Below are 13314 nucleotides of genomic sequence, written 5' to 3'. Positions count from 1 at the left end.
AACAGGGATGGGTAGAATCAAACACACGAAGTGTGCAGGAGAATTCTCTTCGTGTGGCAAGAGAGAATTGACTAACACCCTGATGAGTGAGAACGCAACAAACGTTGTGGAATGTAGAAACGGGATAGGAATAGTAAGCGAAGGCAGTTTGTGGACATGAGGGGGTTGAAACTGGGAGAAAAAAGCTTCGGTTGCTACTTGGGCACTCTCTCCCAGTTTTTCGGATTGAAATGAGAATTTACTCTCTTGATTTGGTTGCGGCAGTCTAGCTGCTTCACACTCTTTATTATTTTCTTTTTGCAGTTCCCACAAGAGGATTCACACATGTGTTCTCACATACTTACATACACACACACGGTGGTTGGAAGCCTGGCGCGGCTGTTTTCAATTCTGTCTTTTATTCTTTCCTCTTCACACCGCGCTGGAGCCCGTGGTGGTGCGCGTGTTCAGCCTGCTTGGTTCAGGAAAGATGTCATCAGATTTGACGCGCCTCAACCGCGGTGTTGTATGAAGGCTGTTGATGAAAGTACACAATTAATAGACACACTTTGTTAAAAAAATTACACTTGATTTAAAGATGTGACAAACTTACCTTTGTGCTCGAGGATCAATTGAACCTTGAACGCCTGTGCACACAGTGTCGCAATTTGAAGAGGTTTGGAGAACAGCTAGCGGTAGCAGCACACATCTGAAACATGTAAAGTGCAATGTTTTAATTAGAATAAATGTCACATAACACTAGACACTTAGAAAAGGACACTTACCGAAACAATTAGATGATAACAATTTGTCCTCCGATAAAACAGAAAGAACACCGCGGATGGCGCAGTATGGAAAGTGTTTCACGCAGGAAAAATAGTTCACGCAGCACACAAACACACACTCTCACGTCCACGGTTCAGAGCACACTGAAGTCGCTCTTTGGCTTGGATGGAAAAGAGCAAACACCCTGATGAGTGCGATGGAAGAAAATGACGTGAGTTCAACAGGGATGGGTAGAATCAAACACACGAAGTGTGCAGGAGAATTCTCTTCGTGTGGCAAGAGAGAATTGACTAACACCCTGATGAGTGAGAACGCAACAAACGTTGTGGAATGTAGAAACGGGATAGGAATAGTAAGCGAAGGCAGTTTGTGGACATGAGGGGGTTGAAACTGGGAGAAAAAAGCTTCGGTTGCTACTTGGGTCGCACACTTGCCGAATGCTCTGGCATGTCCCGAACCCGAACCTCTTCCCTTTTGGCCTCTCGAGCACTCACCCACACACACGTGTGGGTGTTCATCGCGTTCCGGCCACGATCGGGTTCGCCCGATCATTTCTACTCTCGCTGCACATTTCGCCCGGTTTGGTAGATAGTTGCAGGGCTCGCCTAAGTTCTTTTCGTAACAGACACAAAGGTTAACAGTAGATTTACAGGGTTTCACACTTTATCTCAAGACCGCGGGACCCCTTCCCGAATCTGTCTTAGCCAATGCCAAGACTGCGGTATGAAGCTTGAAAACGTTGATGATACCTGAGTTCATCGGATGCAATGCTGAATCTGCGGCACATTTCTCGAACATACTGTTCCGCGCTGAGGACATGCGGTCGAATATTTTTTTACACGTATAACCTCTGTGTACATCAGTGCACTGAAAACAGCCAATTTTTTTTCGTGTTTTTACCAAAAAAGATTATTTAAACAGTTCAAAATATTTTCTTAACACTTTTAAATATTTTAATTAAACAAATATGCATTCACTCATACTATTAAATTGTATTTTTTTGGTAAAAACACAAAAAGGATAATTGGGTGTTTCAAATACTCTGATGTACACAAAGGTTATACGTGAAAAAAAATACGACCACATTTCCTCGGCGCGGAACAGTGTGTTCGAGAAATGTGCCGCAGATTCAGCATTGCATCCGATGAATTCAGGTATCATCAACGTTTTCAGGTATCATCAATGTTTTCAAGCATCATGCCGCAGTCTTAGCATTGGCTAAGACAGATTCGGGAAGGGGTCCCGCGGTCTTGAGATAAAGTGTGAAACCCTGTAAAGAAGGTCATTTAACCGTAGAGTTGGCAACCAGATTTACACACATAAGTTGACAACCGGCATACCCCTCAAATAGCCAGAATTGCTTAAACAGCTCATTTTGGCACGCTAAAGATCGCTGCTCTAATTCGCCTTTTGCAGTAGATAAACAGCATCAAAGTTCTATGTGGGTCTTTCAAACAGCGCCTAAGCAGCTTCCTTATGCCACGATGCCAGGGATTATTTTTCTTTGTGTTTTATTTTCAAGCAAGCGTCATCGATGAAATAAACAACAAGATTTGTTTCGTTTAAACACATGTGTATATTTTTAAATCCTTTATACAAAATTTTACACAATTTACTGATAATTCACAATCACTTCACTCAATATTCATTCTTCATTTAACGAATCTAACTTGTGCAGCAGCAATGAGATTATTGCCGGCGTCCGTCTTTGACACTTTGACAAGAGCCACCTTGTACCGATGTCATGCATTAAAAAGCTATGAAGTTCCACCAAGTTCAGTACCCTTTCTTAACAAGCCTTCAAGTTCCACCATGAACCCTACACAAAGTGCTAATCAGCCGCAAAGTTCCAAAAAGTACCATGTGCCTGTTAAAAAGCTCCATAGTTCCGCAAAGTACCGTCTGTCTCTTAATCAGCCACAAAGTACGACATCGGAACGATTTTTCGTTAAACAGCCCTAAATCAGCTATAAAGTACGAGCTGGCTATTTGGGCCGGATATTCCACACGTTTTGATCTAAAAAATTCACGATTTTCATAGGTAAACAATGCTTTCTATATTTTAATGCTGTAAGCAAGTAATGCCGACCATATATTCTCTTCTATTTCATTTATTCATTAGGTTTTTTTTTCATTTTTTTGATAAAAATAACGGTCAAATTGAAATTTGGAATCGCTTGATTTTGACCCGAAAATAAGCACAATACGAAAAGAGGAAGAAGAGAAACGTCATTCTCCATACAAAATGTATGGAATACCCGGGTTTGCTGGTTGCCAACTTACGTGGTAAAGTTAAAAAAAATCAAAATAAAATACTTACAGGCTGTTTAAAATTACAACTTATGCAACAAAAAATCATAAATTAAAAGTTGGGAGGCTACGGAAAATTTCAGGTCAATAAAAGCAATGAATCAAAAGTTATTGCAGTTCGAAGCTGAAAAAAATACCCGGGTATCCGGTTGCCAACTTAAAGGTTAAAGGTTAAAAAATAAATTCATCCTCAACAAAAACAGTCATCAACCACTATGCTTTCCTATGCTGTCAACAATGCCAAATTGAATGACAGCTTTGTGTTGTTATTTCGCGCCTTTTTGGAAGCATCCAAGGTGTACCGCCAAATTACAGGAATATTTTCTCATTCATCTTCCTACCTCGTTTGTGTACGTACGCTTGCATCTCGTTGCTTGAGAGCTTTTTGTGTCATTTAATTGTGTTGTAAAGGCAAGTATTTGCACATCATTTCCTGTTGCTACACTAGCTTTACCTGTAAATACATGTTGTAACGCGTGCATATTTTTAATTTCATTCTAGCATCAACATGTTCGAAGCGCGACTGAATGCTAGCCACGTTCTAAAGAAGGTCCTGGATGCCATCAAGGATCTTCTGAACGAAGCCACATTCGATTGTAGCGATTCTGGCATTCAATTGCAAGCGATGGACAATTCCCACGTTTCCCTTGTATCGCTCTCGCTACGGTCCGACGGATTCGACAAGTACCGGTGTGACCGGAACTTGTCTATGGGAATGAACTTGGCCAACATGGCCAAAATTATGAAGTGTGCCAACAACGATGATACGTTGACGATGAAAGCTCAGGATAATGCCGACACTGTAACTTTTATGTTCGAATCACAGAACCAAGAAAAGGTGTCCGATTACGAAATGAAGCTAATGAATCTGGACCAGGAACACTTGGGCATTCCAGAAACGGATTATGCGTGCGTTGTTCGCATGCCAGCGATGGAGTTTGCACGCATCTGTCGTGATCTGTCGCAGTTCGGCGAGTCCGTTGTCATCTCCTGCACCAAAGAAGGTAATACGTTTTATGCTTGTGCGATTCTATCTCTATGCTACAGTAATGAGTCTTCTTTTTCGTATAGGTGTGAAATTCTCGGCATCCGGTGATGCGGGATCGGCTAACATAAAGCTGGCGCAAACCTCAACCGTGGATAAAGAGGATGAATCGGTCATTATCGAAATGCAGGAGCCTGTAACACTCACCTTTGCCTGCCGGTACCTGAACTCCTTTACAAAAGCAACGCCACTGTGCAACCAAGTGCAGCTGTCTATGTCGGCTGACGTACCATTGGTTGTTGAATACCGTATCCCAGACCTGGGCCACATCCGCTACTATTTAGCGCCTAAGATAGAAGATGATGAAAATTAAGCTAAATATAAATACAAATAAGACCATCTTTCTCTTTTATACACACAACCGCTAGTTACGCTGTCACAACATTGATCGCAAGTGATTGTAAGAGCAATCATTTCGATTAACTTCTTAATGAAAAATGTTCAGTCTCATTAAATTACTCAACTACCTTTTCATGTACCTTAAAGAAATGAAAGATTTTTAACCGTTATTTGACACATTTGAGAAAACATCCAATTTTATTGATGAACTACTTGTATTATTTTTTATTTTTATTTTTATTTATTTTTTTCGAGGGCAATTATCTTTTCAACAATGGGGTCCAGCTTCCTGGATCCTCCGATAACGGTCCGCTGTTATGAAGTACGTATTCAAATCAGTGATTGCATATGGAACGCAGCCAAGGTAACATAGCCGAGCACTGAAGCAAGTGAGATTTGAGTAATGGTCGTTGGTGTCGACAACGACAACCGGTCATATAGATTTCCAGTTGAAGTAATACCCTCGCGGGTGATCCGACTGGTAATTCCTTTGAGTACGGGGGAGTTTTCATCGGATTAATTTGCACACACTGCAAGCTTTATTGCCAGCTACGATGGTAATGAAGGTTTCTCCCTCGGTTAAAAAGAAAAAAAGGTCACATAGCCGTTACTCAGCCTAAATGTTATATAAATGTTTCGCCATAAAGTGGTGTTCCCGTGTTACAGTCGTTAGCTTGCAAGACTTAACGAGATGCCCGTCGTGGGGTTTAAGTCTAGAATGGATCGTCCTCCCGTAGCAAGAACTGACTATCCGGTGGCATGGTACCAAGAAGTCCCGGAAGCATGTATAGGCCGGCCTGTCTGTATCGCACGTTACGCCAAGTAGAAGAAGAATGTATTGCCAGAATAAGATTACTTTTACACAAAAACGCGTCATCTCGTGATGACGAGAATAGTATTCCAAATTCCAGATAGTACTATTAAACAAGAACCCTAAGCTTTTTGTATATCTAGTTTCCTATGCGATTTTCGCTAACATGATTGTCATGCTGTTTGTGTTGAAACGGTGTAATATGTGAATTTTTTTACTGAACATGTACGCCTTAGAACATTCGTTAATTATAAATTATCAATAAGTTTATTGTTCAATTTATTAAAAAGAGATACGCACAAATGGAATACAAAACCACTTAATCTAAGCTGAAAATGTGAACGCAATTATGTTCTGAAAAACGATCGCTTAGTTAATTAACTTTCCACAATGTAATTAGGATGAACCACTAACAATACATCTTGATCCCCAGCATCGTCTTGGTCCGCTTCGCCCAGTTTGGCCTGTTTTAGAGGAATGATTACTTGATCCTGCAAAAAAGGTAAGAAAAACAAAGCATACGAGCAATGTAAGCATCATACATTGACATGCTATCTATCATAACTCTACGCATTTACTTACGTGATAAATTAGTCGATCGATCACCTTCTCAATCAAAACCTTTCTCTCCATCAACTCTTCAACCGATTCCAATTGATCCTCAACCTGACTAAGGTACCAGTTGATCAATTCGGTCTTACTAATTCCTTCCCGGTCAAGCTCTTCCGACTCCATGCGGCTCTCTTCGTTGCGCATGTGAATGACCAGCATGTTGGACAGATTTTTGTATTCTTCGAAGGAAAGGGTCAGCTTCTTCTTGGCTACTGCCTGCGTATCCTGATCGTTTTCTTCGGTTTCGTTCGTTCTGGGAGTATCTTCTGGCGTTTCCTCACCGATGTCCATTACGTTCTCATTTTCCTCGCCTTCTTCTTCATCCAGATGAATGTCCGGTTGCTCAACTCGAATGATCGATTTGTTCAATAGCCGATACGCTTCCTTTACGTGCCGTTCAGTTACCTCTTCACTGCACTCCATTTTGGCCATTGCTTCGCTGAGTCGAATCATACTTTCAAGCTGGCGAACAGTAATTCGCCAAGTGCTTTTGCCAGTCGTGCCGGTATCTCGCTGCCGCAAATGGCCATAATTCTCGACCAACAGTGCCATTGCCTCTGGCTGAATAACTGGTTTAAATTGACGGGCAAACATGATGTAACGCAGAACGTCCTCACGCGAGTACACTTGATCCAACGAGTGTTCTATATGCGAATGCAGATCCACAATCTTTCTTGCGATCGCATAATCTACCACCTCATTGCATTCGTCTACCAAAATGAAAAACAGATCAAAACGCGACATAATCGGAGCAGTCAGTTGAATGTTTTGCTGCAACGATTTCGATCGGTCGTACCTGCCACCAATCGGGTTGGCAGCGGCTAGGATGGATGTACGCGCATTCAATGTAGCACGGACGCCTGCTTTAGCAATAGAGATTGTCTGCTGCTCCATTGCTTCGTGAATCGCGACTTGATCATGTGGATCCATCTTGTCAAACTCGTCAATACAACAAATGCCATTGTCGGCCAGCATAAGCGCTCCAGCTTCGATTACAAAGTCGAAGCTTTCCTCATCTCGTACTACCGCCGCCGTCAGACCGGCAGCAGACGAAGCTTTTCCCGATGTGTACACTGCACGAGGGGAAAAGTCCGAAACTTGTTTCAAGAATTGAGACTTGGCCGTACTAGGATCGCCCACAATGCACACGTTGATGTCACCACGAAGAGTAGTTTCTGGAAAGAGATAATATACCATCGAACGAGAAGGATTAGAAAGAGGTTAACTAAATGGTGACTCTATGATTCCTGAACTCACTTTCTTGCGTAGTTTTAGCTACTCCACCGAATAACATCAATAAAATCCCACGCTTCACCTCGTCGTTGCCGTAAATCGATGGAAAAAGACTGTTGATCAAGTTCTGGTACAGTCGAGGATCGCGCGACATTTCATACACTTTGTTCCATTCAGCTGGCGTCATTTGGTCCTTCATGATTTGTGATGTTACTTCACTCATTGGCATGTCGGTACCCCCGAATCGAGACGATGTCACCTGCACTGAACAGGCTAGAAAAGCCATCTTGTAGTTGAGATCTCGCATACCCAGTGCTTTCAATCCACGCACTCCTTCGGCAGCATTATCGCCCTGCTTGTGGCGGGATCCTATTTCTGCTTTTGCACCCGGCAACTGCAGTGCTCCAACATCCGGAATCACAATCAGCGTACCAGTGAAATCATATCGATCTCCCGCCTGTACTGTTTCTACCATTTCCGCACGTAAAATCACCTCAACCGAACGAGGGATGCATCCGCGTGGAAGTTCCGCTTGCGTCTCTTGAATGCGCACCTTTTGGAAGTCAATAAACAACGATTTATCCACCTCCAACATGAAGCGTCGGCGATTAGCGCAAACTGGATTCCGGCAGATGGTCGGATTTGTAAACTTAAACTGTTGCTCGACGTCTCGGATTTCCGTCTGACAATCAAGGCAGACGAACGTTCCTAACACCAGCTCAGGATGCACTGGATGCGTGCGTACCACCTGTCCCGAAATGCGGATCAGCGTTCCTATCTTCGACGTACTTAATTCGCGAACCTTGTGGCGCGTCGGTACGTCAACAAATGATACGTAACATTCTTTGGGCTTTTTCAAGCTGGTTCTGTCGCGAACGAAGTTCGACACCGATTGACACAAATACGGAAAAATTCGATAGTACTCCTCGATGATGGCGGTGGCCAATGTTTGGTTGTAATTTTCCACATCCTCAAAACTGACCTCCAGTGTCGATCTGTCCGGATTGACAAGATTCTCCACCGTTTTCAGGTACTTGATTTCACCATCCTCCTTAAACCTGCGGTATAATTGAGGGTATGCATAAACAACATGTACACAGGCAACCGGAGGCGCCGTACTTACTCTTCGAGGAAATCCAGGAACAATTTTTGGCACCGAACTCCCACTTCATCGCGGACACGAAGCTGTCCAACATGTGCATCAGCAACATCCATGTTAAATTCGAGCGTGCGAATAGAGACACAGGGATTGGATTAAAACACAAATGTTATAACAACAAGCTGCCTTCACTCTAGCGAACCCACAAACACAAGACACAAGCATTTGCTGCGCGCCAATTTCTCATGACATCTGTTTCTTGCAGCGCCCTCTGGTGACTTTTTTGTTTTTGTGGGAACTGGATTTGACATTGAAATTGACATTCAGCGTTTCAGCGCTTTCAAATAATTCTTCAAAACCGTTAACGAAAATTTTGTAAAATATTTTTTATTTCATTTAGCGATTTGCCCGAGTAAGACTCTGGCTGTATTTTTATTCCTCGTTTCGATTTAACCGTCGTGTGCAAGGAAAGAGATTGAGATAAAACAATGATAATGACACATTTTGCACAACATCTTATGTGTGAAGCAACTGTTTGCAGAATGAGCCAACATTATTTCTTTTTTTTTACTTTTTGCCGTTATTGCATTAAGGATTTGTGCATTTCCTAAAAATCATTAGACTGTCAAAAGGTTAAATTGAAAATTACTTTCAATTGATTATGATAATAATTCATATTCAAAGTTTAAAATTAAACCTTCATATCCACGGCCAGCACATCAACTCGACCGGTTGAAGTGTGCTGATGTGACGGAGGGGTATGCGACAGCGCTCAGAGTAGCGCTACCGGCCGAGAACAACATCGCCGCGATGCCCCTCGCAGACCACTGGCGTATTGGTGGAACGAGCAATCAGCACTGCAGCCGAACACAAGATCGGACGCTTAGGGCGGTGGCAACGCTCATCCGATGCAATTTTATCGGACGCTTCTGTCAAACGCTATTTCGGCTCATATTGCGAAAATTTGAATGATTTGAATAGGCGAAAGGCCATGAGAGTGACAAAATGCTGACAAATTTTTCAAAACGTGAGCTTTTGTCACTTTTTTGAGCTTTTGTCAAAATTTTGTAACCTGGAGCAGCCAGGAAATAAAGTTGACAAAAGTTGACAAAAAGTGACAAAATTTGACGTTCGCGAAAATGCGTAAACAAACAGCTATTTGGCGCAGTTGTGACCAATTCCTATGAGAATAATGCTAAAATGCATGATTCTAATTGATTTATGTACCTATTTCGTGTTTCTTAAACAAAATATCGATGATATTCAGATGTTGGAGCTTTTTGTCATTCTTGTGTATGTTTTTGGTGCGGCCACGAGAAATGCTCTTTTTTGCAGTTGATAAGCAATTTTGATAAAGTTGAAAAAAAATTCAACATTTTTCCCCTCCGTGGCCACGCGCTAAATGGTTTAACCATTATATAAATTTTTTTTATTGTTCCTACATATCCCAGCTGTCAAATCGGCATAGTCAGACGTGTTTACGTATAGCTCCGTGATTATTTTCCGTATTTCGGTTATTTTAACAAACAATCAGTCTTCTCTAAGTACAAAAGTTGTGTAGTGAGCTTGCCCACAACGTATTATACTTTTAGCATTTGTGCTGGTTCTTCTTCAGTTGCTCGTCGGTCGCATCACCCGCGTAGTGCGTCTATTAACCGGTCAAGGCATCGACCTGTGGATTCCTTTTCAAAATGGAGCATACTTGCAATTCTTGCGCAACCGAGATCACCGAAGACCTGATTAGCTGTTATATTTGCAGTCGAGTATACAAACAACAATGGATGCCGTCGACAAAAGTCTCAAATCTGCACTTGAACCTCTAGCAAAAGAAATTCGCACTGGTCTATCGCAGCTTAATGAATCGCAGAAGAGAACACCACTAAGCAGTCACCCTCCTGTCAAATTGCGCCGAGTTTTACCAGCGAAGAGATTATTCTCCGAGTTGGTCAGTGCTACAAACACTTCACCTGCTATCTCGCTTGTCGCCAAAAGAACAACAAACATCAATAATAACAATATCAACAAAAACATAGCCGTACCGTCACTTGCTGAGCACAACAATATTAACATCACAAATAACATCACTTCTCGCCAGCCAATTGCTATTTATGGCACGGATAACGATTCTCCAAACCTTCCAACCGTTCAAAACCGCTTTGTGCCCAAAATGTGGCTTCATTTAGCTAACATTGCTCCTGGCACTTCCTGTGAACAAGTCGTGGAATCTGTGAAACGTCGGCAGGCCACAATCGACGTCATTGCATTTAGCTTGATGAGCAAAAATTTCGACACCACTTTGGCCAGACCGATGTCGTTTAAGGTTCGCATTCCGGCTCATCTTCGTGAAACTGCGTTATCGTTTTCGGTTTGGCCTTCGAATCTACGTGTATTTGAATTTATACTACGTGATAACCGTCCAGCCTCATCCCATCCTTTGGCTTGTCTCACACCGATGAATGCACATGAAACCCCACTTCAAAGCATCAATGCAGTGCCTATTGATAATATTCCGAAACCGGCAGAGCAAACCATCAATGAAAAGTCAAATAATTCGTCACCTGGTAATGTGCAACCAATGGTGCATGGTATGGAGCATTCACCTATCCCAGCTGATCGTACGGCTCAAAACAATGACGTTCATCACGAACACAGCTCATGAAGCTACGCACACAAGAAGCATCAGCCAGTTGCTATTCGCACACTAACACTTCATGTAATGATCACGTACACACTAACACAGCAACTCACTTGAAAATGTTTTCAGTTCGCAGTATTAAAAACATTGCACATGCCAAACCGACTGACACTGCCTTGAAACCATGTGATATACATTTTCACTACCAAAATGTTAGAGGACTACGTACCAAACTCACAGAATTCGGATTAAACACATTGGACGCCAAATATCAGATAATAATAGTCACCGAAACCTGGGTTGACAATTCAATTCCATCATCGCTACTATTTGATCCGAGCTCTTCGGTGTATAGATGTGATCGTAGCTTGTCTAACAGTATGCATACTCGTGGTGGTGGCGCACTGATCGCATGCTCATCCTTATTGAACACCCGTGAACTCACTCTACCTAGTAACTCACTTGAGCAAGTGTGGGTTACCGTTCGCCTATCATGTTGCACGATATTCATCGGGACTATTTACATACCTCCTAATCGAGCTAACGACACAGATACTCTTATATCTGTGTTTGAAAGTGTAAGTGCAATAGTAAACCATGCAAAATCTAATGATCTAATATTTTTGTTTGGAGATTTTAATTTTTTGGCAGTATCATGGTCACCATCACAACAAACATTTGGTCACTCATCATCGTATGCGCACTATGTGGCAAATTCATCATCATCGGTCAGATCCCGGTTTTTTGATGAAATTACCGCTAGCGATCTTTATCAAATAAGCGGTATCAAAAACTCGCTTAACCGGCAGCTCGACTTAGTATTCGCAAATTTTATTGCCGCAACTTACTGCATCGATTTGCACTCCTGCCCAACACCACTAGTCTCTCCTGACCTGTACCATCCAGCCATCGATTTAACGGTTCGAATCCCAAGCACAATGCCTAATCCTACACTGACTCAGGCAAGTAGACCTGGGATGAAGTTTTATAAAACCAATATTACTCGGCTTGATGAGGTCATAACCAATTTTAATAGCCAGTTCAGAATTAGCCAGTTTAATTCTGCAAAATGTTGATGAAGCTTTATCGATATTTATACGCTTTCTTTTATCCTCGTTTGATTCGTGTGTACCAATCATCACACCAAAGAGCGGCCCTGCTTGGTCTGACCGCCACCTTAAAAAACTTAAATGAGCTAAGGCAGCTGCATTAAAAAAATATACGAAAAACCGATCACCTGTTAACAAATGCATATTAAATGAAACAACTCGCTTGTACCATAGTTACAATAAAATACGCTACGGTGGCTACTTGTCTCGGTTGGAGAATAATTTCATCAAAAGGCCCAAAGCTCTCTGGAGTTTTCGTAAGAAACACAACAATACGAATGTGACACCTAAATCGATTTACCACAATGACCGAGCTGGTTCAACTGCTTCAGATATTTGTGACATATTTGCGTGTAGATTCGAAGAGGCATACACAATCTCAACTACTGATGACAATATTATCACCAACGCTTTAATTAATACTCCTAATGATGTCATCGACCTTAATTTAACTAATATATCGCAAGAATCTGTTCTAAATGTGCTCAAAGCAGTCAAGCCCAAAGCTAGTCCTGGCCCAGATGATATTCCTGCCATCATTCTCAGCCGATGCTGTGAGTCCATAGCGCCGATCTTCACCAAAATTTTTAATTTTTCACTGAAACAAGGAGAATTCCCCTCTATTTGGAAGAGTTCATGGAATGTCCTCATATTCAAAAAAGGTGACAAGGAAGATGCAGCCAACTATAGAGGCATAACATCACTCAGTGCTGGGGCCAAAGTTTTTGAGAAAGTTACCCAAACAAGTTTACTCACGGCTTCATATCACTATATTAGCCCTCAACAACACGGTTTCGTTCCAAAGCGGTCGACGATAACTAACCTTGTTGACTTTACATCACAATGGATAGCAGGATGCAAACAGATGCAGTTTATATGGATTTAAAGGCTGCTTTTGATAGCATCGATCACAACATCCTTTTAGCCAAGATGAATAAGTTGCGACTTGGGCGAAATTTAATATGCTGGTTATAATCGTACCTTGTCAATCGATCGTATGCTGTATCTTTCCAACGGTGCCATTCAAGGTCTTTCATTGCATCATCTGGTGTGCCACAAGGTAGCAACCTGGGTCCACTACTGTTCGTACTGTTCATCAACGACCTATCGTATGTCGTACCAGCAGCGAATCATTTAATGTATGCAGATGATATTAAAATGTACATGACTATAAAGAATGACACAGACCACTCCGAGCTACAACAATACCTATTCGATTTTCACCAATGGTGCAATCGAAACTGCCTGAGCCTCTGCATTTAAAAATGCCGAGTCATTTCATTCACACGAGCCCGAGAAATTAGGAACACCAGCTACACAGTTAACGGTTTACCAATAGAACGCACTAATGCTATG

The 13314-nt window shown here is 42.0% G+C and overlaps 2 protein-coding genes across 2 annotated transcripts; one reads left to right on the top strand and one right to left on the bottom strand.

The window, feature by feature from the left end:
• Positions 1-3329: 3329 nt before the first annotated feature.
• Positions 3330-4472, top strand: LOC121596175 (proliferating cell nuclear antigen). The gene is made up of 3 exons (XM_041920886.1): positions 3330-3486; positions 3577-4079; positions 4147-4472. Exons 2-3 carry the CDS (start codon positions 3584-3586, stop codon positions 4431-4433), a joined length of 783 nt encoding a protein of 260 aa, XP_041776820.1. The 5' UTR covers positions 3330-3486; positions 3577-3583; the 3' UTR covers positions 4434-4472.
• A 988-nt stretch (positions 4473-5460) lies between these two features.
• Positions 5461-8451, bottom strand: LOC121597377 (DNA replication licensing factor Mcm6). The gene is made up of 4 exons (XM_041923102.1): positions 8239-8451; positions 7140-8173; positions 5853-7057; positions 5461-5761 (listed from the first exon to the last, which is right to left on the bottom strand). The coding sequence occupies exons 1-4, from the start codon at positions 8328-8330 to the stop codon at positions 5648-5650; spliced, it is 2445 nt and encodes an 814-aa protein (XP_041779036.1). The 5' UTR covers positions 8331-8451; the 3' UTR covers positions 5461-5647.
• Positions 8452-13314: the final 4863 nt, after the last annotated feature.

This window comes from Anopheles merus, chromosome 3R (genome assembly GCF_017562075.2).
Source record: "Anopheles merus strain MAF chromosome 3R, AmerM5.1, whole genome shotgun sequence".
NCBI classification, from domain to species: domain Eukaryota; kingdom Metazoa; phylum Arthropoda; class Insecta; order Diptera; family Culicidae; genus Anopheles; species Anopheles merus.
This window is presented reverse-complemented; position numbering and strand designations above follow the sequence as displayed.

Excerpts from the sequence above, each read along its gene's own strand:
- LOC121596175 (XM_041920886.1), top strand. The coding sequence starts at position 3,584 with ATGTTCGAAGCGCGACTGAATGCTAGCCACGTTCTAAAGAAGGTCCTG. Across the intron at positions 4,080-4,146 it reads CATCTCCTGCACCAAAGAAG|GTGTGAAATTCTCGGCATCC; the intron begins GTAATACGTTTT and ends TTTTTCGTATAG.
- LOC121597377 (XM_041923102.1), bottom strand. The coding sequence starts at position 8,330 with ATGGATGTTGCTGATGCACATGTTGGACAGCTTCGTGTCCGCGATGAA. Across the intron at positions 8,174-8,238 it reads TTCCTGGATTTCCTCGAAGA|GTTTAAGGAGGATGGTGAAA; the intron begins GTAAGTACGGCG and ends ATTATACCGCAG. Across the intron at positions 5,762-5,852 it reads TCGATCGACTAATTTATCAC|GATCAAGTAATCATTCCTCT; the intron begins GTAAGTAAATGC and ends CCTTTTTTGCAG.